This window comes from Diospyros lotus, chromosome 15 (genome assembly GCF_014633365.1).
Source record: "Diospyros lotus cultivar Yz01 chromosome 15, ASM1463336v1, whole genome shotgun sequence".
Lineage (NCBI taxonomy): Eukaryota > Viridiplantae > Streptophyta > Magnoliopsida > Ericales > Ebenaceae > Diospyros > Diospyros lotus.
The window spans coordinates 26,922,891-26,932,714 of NC_068352.1; the positions used below are offsets into that span (position 1 = coordinate 26,922,891).

Below are 9,824 nucleotides of genomic sequence, written 5' to 3' on the forward strand. Positions count from 1 at the left end.
TTTGGGAGAGAACTCAAAAGAATTGGCCCATAAAGAGAGAGTCCAAGTGCAAGAACCTAGTTGCACAGGCTAAAATCTATAAATATACCCTTGAGGTTTGGTAAAATCACAAGAAATCAGTTAAAATTTAAAAAAAAGCAATAACTACTTCATTGTTAAATAAAAGAGTAAAATAACAAATTTATCATTTGTTCTCTCTTATCTCTCATCTGATTGAAAAAAAAAAAAAAACCCATATTGACATGAAATTTTATTAGATTCATTGCAATAGATTGTGATGTTCCTAAATGGTTTTATAGCTTGGTTTTATCGTAGGAAAGTAATGAGCTTAGGTGATGAACCCAAGTCGAGGCTCGAAGAAAAGAGAAAAACAAAAACAAAGAGAGGGAAAGAAGGGGGGTTTGTTAGATTTAGTTAGAAATACCATCCCATTAATGGAGTTTTAAGAAAAAAATCACCAAAAACTAAATTAGAACCCAAACAAATCTACTTTCTATCGAACCTAGGGCACAGAAAGAGATAGGGGACTTACTTATCGTCGTGATCATTGTTGTATTCATCGAACCATTACTATGGTTCCACTATACAAGTTGTTCCAAATTTAAAATGATGGCTTCAGATTTGGAATAGCAAAATTTGGAACCATTAATGCCTCAATCACCTTTATTACACCAACAAAAAAAGATAAAGAGTAAGGAGAAACTTGAAAAAAAAAAATTGTAACGAAAAAAGAGGGAAAAGTTTTTAAATATAAGGTATTTTGGTCAATTTTAAATGTTAACAAATGAAGGCGGAGATATTGCAAGACAATATTAAATCTTAAAAGTAGTTAATATATTTTTTCAAAGGTTAGGAATAGTTCATGGAATTAGCTTAAACCTCAAAGGTTCCCAATTGAATTTCCCATAAATATAATGAAATCAAGTCTCACCTCTCTGTTCCTTTATCTCTCTCACATTTATTTGATGTCGTGTCTTTTTTCTTCTTCATTTTACATGACATCCTGCCATGGTGTTTAAAAAAACAAAAGACATCCTGCCATGGCTATCTCTTAAATTTGTCCATCACTGATACTAACTCGTCAGAGGCCGCCATTGGCGAATGGCTCCTAACGGTCTTATTAATCTTCGCGATGCAATTTATGACATCACCGAAGATGTTGCTCTTCTTGCCCATAATTTATACCTTACACCCATATATAGTTTCCTCTCGTAGGAAGATAGATATATATATATATATATATTTTTTGATTCTTGAACCAAATGAAAATGTTCACTTGTTTTTCAATCAAAAAGAATCGTAAATCATCTATTCATTATTCATGCGACATCTTATGATCATAATTCAATATCATAATTCAAAATACAACACATAAACATTAATTAAATCGAACATCCAACCCACCCAAAAAAAAAAAAAAATACAAAAATAGAGAGATTAAAGAGACCAAAGCTCATAATTAGCTGTTCACGAATGCACATTTCTTCCTAATCTCTCCATCGGATCCAGTCTTAACCTCAATCCTTCCCATTTTCTCCATGGATGAGGCAAATTCGGAGAAGAAATTGAGCGATCCCGATAGAAGTTCATTGATATACTCAGTTGTGGTCGAGCTTGTTGTTAAAGCTGCATCAGAATGGAACAGACCCCTCCTCTTCAAGAGAAGCCTATAGTAGCTAAGATCGAATATCTTGGAGCTGCCTGGATCCATCTCAACAATGGTGGTGTTATCAGTTGGTGTCCTGCATTTTCTTGCCTTTAAATTTGCTGCGTATTCACTATCCAGAGATGGATCTTCATCCCCATGTCCCGTAAAATTGTACAGCCTATCGGAGAATGATGGGCAGTGTGCAATTCCAACTGTGTGAGCTCCTGTAAAGAAGAAAAAGAAGGTGACATCATTAGCTTAATTAAAGCTGTAGCTGTTGACTTAATTAGATTTGATGATTTATAGATTACCAGATAGCAAGACAAGGTCTTTAACATCAAGTCCTTTGCTGGAAAAATTTGATTCAAGTTGGGTCAAGTTGAAAGTTGGTCTGGGGATGTTCTTTAAGGCTTCTTGGGCACTTGAGATGGATCCATCTCTTCTCCCAGTTGGAACTTTCCAAGTAGGCCCACCCTAGGATATTGGCAAAAGCAAAATGATCAGCAAAAATATATGGTTCTTGCGGAAAACTCACGTTAATTAAAGATCAATAGGAATAATTGAATTCTCATACGTACAGTGGCAACAATGGAATCTCTTGCAACCAAGGCAACTATGTCTGCACAGGAAACTATGGAAGGGCACTCAGCTTCCAACAAGCTCTTCACTCTGTCGATGAAGTCGAATCCCCTTAGCGTTAGGTTGGGATTCGCTGTCTTTTCAGTTGCGCTACCCGATTCAGCCGTGAAATTTAAAAGAACTGATGCATCACAGCCCTATAACAATAATCATAAAGCTCAATCTCTCTAAGTCGAAAATGCGACTAATGGCCATATCAAGAAGTACGTGAAAACCCATAAAACAAAGACGAAAAGAGAAGTTAGGAATGGCTAACCCTGACGAAGCAATCATGGAAGTGCATTCTTAACAAGGCAGCTGCCAAAGAGGGAGCACTGGGGATGTGCTTGTTGACATAGTCCACCACAATTTTCTCAGCATTGGGGCAGCTCTTGGCATAGAAATTCATCTGCAAATCTGCTTGAGCAAAGCCTATGAATGCCAAAACTGCCAAAACCAGCATCCCAGAATGGCACATTGTAGCCATTATTAACCGTTACTACTAGATTAGATCTCTTAATCAGGTTTCAAATGATCTCTGTAGATGTCGACTCCACGACAGGAGACCAAATTTATAGGGCATCCATTGCTTTGTAAAGAATCATAATAGCAAAGTGGCATCGAATATTTTATGGCACATATACAGTACTATAACGTGAACTTGCCCACTTGAAGATTGGTTTTTTAGGCTTTGTAGGGGGGGGGTGCCATTTGTCTAGTATATACCTTTTAATGAATATTAATAAGGCGCGATTTAGTTAAGAGATAGCCATGGCAGGATGGTTGGATTGAATGAATGAATTGTTATCTATCTGCATTCAATCTCTAACTAATTTCTGCAAATGCACATAGGGACAACTCAAGCGGGATATCATGGTTTTGGGATTGGTTGGATCCATTGACTGACCTCCTAATTTGCATAAACTAATCAATTAATTGCATGGCTAAGCAGCACTGATTATTCCCTGAATCATATGGCTGGCGCACGTTACGATCCAGCCGCCGAGAACATAATAAATTAATTAATAAGGGTCCAACAAACTAAATTAATTCACCTCAACCGGACACGTTACATTAAAATTAAAATACAAAATTCTACTCACACATACAAGTGGATTAATTTTGTCCACTAGAGACCAATATATTTTGAGGGCATTCTTAAGTTTAGGGCTTGTTACGTGTTGGGTGTTCTTATTTTTCATTCTATTTTTTAATGGTTTTGTGGGGTTGTATTATTGGCTCTGAGGAGTGTACACTTTAGTTAATTGTATTTTAATCATTGTATTTGATTGAGCGATCCGCATTGTACTGATGATATCTATATATACGATCCCAAAAAACCAAAGTAAAATTTAATTTTGACACAATTGATTTAACTGAAATAACCGAAATTAATTAATTCTAACAAGTGAACAACAAAACATCACTATTTGTGAAATCCTTTCTACAACCAGTCTTAAGCCCATATAAAGGACCAAATTGATATTTAAGTATTGTATTAGTCAATTAATTGAATTAGCGTTTCAAAAATATTTTTAATGAATTTTTGTTTGAGAAACATAGAGGGGCACCTTTCTTTCGTCAAAATAATTCTTAAGCTCTTGAAATTGTCTATTAATAAAACCATCCATGTTTGGAATCATCATAAGTTTATGTCAATTTGATGAATTGCAAATGTCAATTTTTTCTTAATTAACCTTTGTAATTTTATAATAAGTGAGCTCAATTAATAATTTGTATTTTTTTAGTGAAGTCAAAGTTTATGAACTTCAATTTTTTTTTTTCAGTTGCCATAAATTATAAAGGTAAAAGTAAATAAGTAAATAAATTTAGTGGGATCAATTGCCCCAACTATAGCAAGAGCATCTACAAATAAATAAAATTAATTAAAAGTTGCCTTTGATAGGTTTGAAATGCTATGACATACACTTAAGAGAGAGATGGATTGAGTAATTTAAAAAATATAATATAATTTAAAATCTTTTTGATACAAATGAGATTTTAGTGGGTCAAAACATAAAATATATATAAAATGACAAATACAAAGTTTAAAGGATAAAAAACAAGAAAGATAAATAATACAAAGAATTTATAGTAGTTCGACTTAAATTAAGCCTAATTTAGAGTAGTTCCCCAGGAATTTTTTTTAAGAACCTTACTTTCCCAGAAATTTTTCTTTCCTAAGAATGATGCAATCCCATGAATATGGACATATCTTAAATAAATAAATAAATAATGGATAAATATAAATTATATTTTAAAGCGAGACTCTCAAATAAATAAGCGCATTTTAAAGCAAGACCCTCAAAATAAATATTGAATGTAACACCACAAATGAATGATGCAATCCCATGAATATGGACATATCTTAAATAAATAAATAAATAATAGGTAAATATAAATTGTATTTTGAGGAGATATGAGATAGAAGTAACATTAGTTTCTCTTTGAGTACCATGCACCCAACACCACCAACATTAATAATATTAACTGCTCATAAAAAAAAGTGCTTGCATGCTACGTAGGTACTAGGAATATCCATATTGCGTGGTCAACTTTTTCTCATGTGTGTTTTATTGGACATTTGTCACATTTCCCCGCAATTAGCTACATATACAACTACTCTCTCTCAACTGCTTCCTCCTGAATTTTGACCACACTTGTCACCTCTCTAGCCCCTATCCTTATCCCTATCCCTATCCCCAAGGCCAAGCATCAACCCACATTAGAGGCAACGCCCAAAATTATATTTGGTCAATTTCAAGCCTGATTTGTCCAATCTATTACAAGTAAACGCATGCATGTCTCTCCTAATTGTGTGATTCATCTGAAATTTGTCCGTCTTATATGCGTGTTTATCACTCATCAAACTAAATTCAAAGCTAAGTAACGTGATTCGTTCACTTGCACTTTATCTCCCATAGTTATCACTTGGTGTAGGTTAGCTTAATAGAGTTGCCAACGTTGGTCAACCTGAGAGTGGTTCCATTTCTAAGTGTTTTGTCATAAGTAAATGTTAAGTAACATTTACTTAGATGGAAAAATCGAGCACTTGGCTAAGGTTTTCAACGTGTCCATGAGGGGAAAGGAGGACCCAATTATGTAGAAATAATTAGATTTAGGTTAGGATAAAACAAGGGAGCAAGTTTTTCTTTTTTGAGCAAATGAGCTAAGCCCATCTTACCTCTAAAAAAAAAAAGAAAAAGAAAAAAAAAAAGCCTAATCAGCGTATGGATCGACTTCTAAATATGGGTTGTTAATAAGTGGTGTTGAATTTGGTTATTTCTTTAATCATGAGCCGAAGCCTATGAAAATTATTTCCACCCGATTTAATCGTCATTTCCTTGGACTTATTAGGAAACACAAACCATCAAATCTCCACTTTGATTTCTAATAAGACTAGCACACAAGAGGATAGGCATAATTGATGATCAATATATATAACATACCAAACAAATTGGTGATTTTATATACCTTTGCTAATAATTAGAAGTGTAAGACAACTTCCAGACTTTGTCAATGGGAGCACCTTAGTTCCCATAGAGAACTTTTTCAACTATAATAATATCTTGAGATAGAATATCACATATAAATTGAAATATAACATTAATGTGCTTAGTCCATTCGAGAAGAACAAGGTTCTTACACAAATGGATTGCAGATTGGTTATTTGTGTCAAGGCCTGCTCCTGGATTTTCTCGCTAACATAGTAAATTTAAGAGAAGATTTATTCAAAATGGATACAAATACAAAAAATCACTCAAATTTTTAAAGAATTTCTTTTCATTTTCATATTTGTTCACTATCAATAGGAGACAAAATAAATATTACAATATTATTTACACAATCATCTTAGGCTTACCACCCATACATTTTCAAAATAAAGGGCACTAAAACTTTAAATACAAAATGAAACCCTCTATTCATGCCCTCAAAATTTCACTCATAGATCTTGAGGTTGGGACATCTCTGTACATATCTAATAGGGACTCGTCCCCAAATAATCATCTTTGTCTTTCTTGGAATGACAAAAGAAACAAAGTGAGCCATAAGACTTAACAAGCATATAGCAAAGGAAAATATCAATAGATTGATATGTGAAGACATGAACAACTCAGAGCTAAAGAAAAGTTACTACTCGACATCTATATATCAATTGAGTCTATGCCTTCTACACTTGACAACATCCTCAAAGAAAAACACTTTCTTACATTTTATCAAAACACATTTTTCAAATTGAGTCACAATGCTCAACAAGCATATATATAGAAAATGGAAGCACAATGAAATCAATATATGAAGACATGCATAATGTAGAGCCAAGGAAAATTGTTACCCGGCATATAGACATAGATGGGATCATGTCTTTCTTATTAACAATACGTCATTGGATTATGATTTCTTTTTATAACATCAAAACACATTTTCAACTCCATAAGGTGACATTCACATATTAATATAGTGGCACACAAGGCCTTCGTTGTACATAGCTTGCATTGCACTACACATAGCATATAACAATGTATATAACATGAGACCTTCCAACCTTGGGTTCGGAATTCACACTCACCGACTAACCTACCGGATTTGTGCCCCACAACCTACTCATATTATAACTTTGCACTCACCAGCTAACCTACCGAGTCTGTACCCCACTAAGATTCTTGGTTATTTCATATAATTCACCATTTAAATAGGTTTTTCCAACCTTGGGTTTGAGATTCGCACTCACCGGCTAACCTACCGAGTTCATGGTCCACAACCCGTTCATATCATAACCTTGTACCCACTGGCTAACCGACCGGGTTCGTGCCCCCTTATGTAATGTAGCATATAAGGAATGCAATGACTCTTCAACATTAACGTGATGGCAAGGCCCCCATAAACCAAGCATCAAGACATACTACGCCTATAGAGGAATTCACACACACGAATGCTCTAATGCAGATACTCGCCTAAGTTACATAGGTCAGCACTCACAGGCCAATCGTGTCATATCAATGTTCACGCTCCCAACACATACAAAGTATAACCCCCTAATAAATACAACCCATGACCCAACATCATAACGCGAAACAATATAGTAACACTACGCCATGCAATACAATCACAAACAATGCTATAATAAGTGACATTCACATGCGCGCAATTTTTTTGCCCATTAAGGTTCTCAACTATTTCACACAATTCATATTTAAATAGGTTCCACCACATCAATTAATAGAAATTATTTCATAATATTAATAACCGGGTCAAGGTGGAAGTATTCATTTCCAAAATTAAAGATTAAACGAAATTTAAGGAAGATGAGAGCTACGAATCAAGCATACAATTCAAAGGAATCCCATAGGCTCAATAGTTGATCAAATAGTTCAAATCCTATACCAAATCTAAGTTTTATTGAGTTAGGGTGGCAACAAAAAAAAATGAATCTTAATTTTGATACCGAAACAAAAAGTTATGGTATAAAGAGTACAAAGTGTGCAATCTGAAAATGGAAAGTCGACTTTTGAAGTTGGGAAGTTGACTTTTAGAAAAAGAAAGTCGACTTCTACATTAACTTAGTGAATCTAGCCGAGAGCTTAACCTACAGAGTCGACTTTTACACAAAACAGTTGACTCCTACCATTACGAAGTTAACTTTTGATGATCCCAAAAATGAAAAATACGAGCAATAACACACAAAAACTCCCATGGATGATTTCCTAATCCCCAAGTTGTCATTCCTTGAAGAAAATATGGGATAAACAAACCCCAACGAAACACCAACAAGACATAATATCATGCCTACGAGAAGACCCACTGAGATAAAAATAGAAACAACTAGATATATTCATGGAGAAGATTAATTACAATATTTATAACGGAAGTTTTTTGCAATGAAATGGAGAAGAAAGAAAGGAAAAACTTGCACAACCCATGAAAAGAAAGAGCAAGAGAACTTTCCTTTGAATCTTGGACCGAAAGAAAAAAAAGCCTCCTCAAAACTGTAACCTTAAAGCTAGCTCCTAGCAACAAGAAGAAGAAGAAAATTGAAGAATAAGAAAATGAAAAAGAAGAAGGAGAAAAAGAATAAGAAAAGAGTCACGAGAGATGAGATATTGGGAAATAAAGAATGGAGAATTAAACGAGGAGGCATGGAGAGGTGAGGGGGAAGGAGTGGGCTATCAACCACCCTCCCCTTGATTTTACCTTTTTGCCCTTCTACATAAAACACACATATAGCACATAAGCCTTCTTTAAATATTTCACATTTTCTTATTTCTTTATCATTTTCCTTATCAAACAAATTATGCAAATCGTCTTTCTGCCCTCACCTACACACACACAACACACAAATATCTAAGCCCTTTTTTGTCTTTTCCTATTTTTCTTATTTTTTTTCACCTTTTCTTTATATCCCTATTTACGGATTTCCACAATTACCTTTAACTTGTTCTCTCTTCCAATACATTCATGAAACCCACAATGGTCATTTTCCACATTTCACATTTTCATTTAATTATAATGCCATCTTTTTATACATATGGGCCCAAGTCCAAATCAATGGCCCAATTAAAGAAAATGGCCCACTTCCATCTTAGGCCCCAATGGACTTTACAACTTCACTTCACATAACTCACAACAAAATTCACACTTGGCCTCAACCCAATTTCAAAGCCCAATTCATTAAAGTAAACACATAATTTACTTACATATACATTTTGTCACATAAAAATATTTCCCACATTTAATTTAATAGGAATAAAATTTTTAATGCCCATAAATAAAATATTAATAAACTCCTAGACCCACTAACGAGTCGTTACAATATGAATAAGTAGTCACATTCTTACTCAAAATACATAGTTCATTAAGTAAACCCTTAAACCATAAAGATTCTTTGATAGCTTCTGTGGTAGTAATATATTCAGATTTGATGGTAGAGAGAGTACCAATATGTTAGAGTTGAGACTTCAAACTAATGCAAAAATCACACAAAGTGAACACATAGGAAAAAGTAGATTTCCTATTATCTCTATCACTCGCATAAATAGAATCAGTAAAACCCTTAAGTTTCACAATATCGATATAATGTTTATAGACTACGCCAACATTATAAGTACCCCTAAGATATTTAAGCAACTATTTCAAAGCTTCCCAATGATTGGGATCAAGATTTGTCATAAAACTATCGAGAGTACTAACAACATGAGTTAAATCAAGTCCAGTACAAACCATTAAGTACATCACAGATCCAATAGCATTAAAATATGGAATTCTACTCATGTATTCCTCTTCTTCTTCGTTAATAGGGGATTGGTCTTTAGAAAAAATGAAATGATTAGCAAGTGGTAATGAAGTAGATTTGCAATCATGCATGCCAAATCTTTTCAAAACCTTTAACACATAAGATGATTGATACAAAAACAATAATAAATTTGATCTATCTCTTTCAATTTCCATACCTAAGGTTCTTCTAGTTTTTCCTAGGTCTTTCATATCAAATTCACTACTTAAAACAATTTTTATGCTATTAATCAACTTCAAGTTAGAGCTAATTAGGAGCATATCATCA

General features: G+C 33.9%; 1 protein-coding gene across 1 annotated transcript; it reads right to left on the reverse strand.

Moving 5' to 3' along the window:
* Positions 1-1,283: 1,283 nt before the first annotated feature.
* LOC127791453 (peroxidase 3-like) lies at positions 1,284-2,938 on the reverse strand. Its single transcript, XM_052321344.1, has 4 exons — positions 2,544-2,938; positions 2,227-2,424; positions 1,960-2,122; positions 1,284-1,872 (listed from the first exon to the last, which is right to left on the reverse strand). The coding sequence occupies exons 1-4, from the start codon at positions 2,751-2,753 to the stop codon at positions 1,460-1,462; spliced, it is 984 nt and encodes a 327-aa protein (XP_052177304.1). The 5' UTR covers positions 2,754-2,938; the 3' UTR covers positions 1,284-1,459.
* Between the last annotated feature and the right edge of the window lie 6,886 nt (positions 2,939-9,824).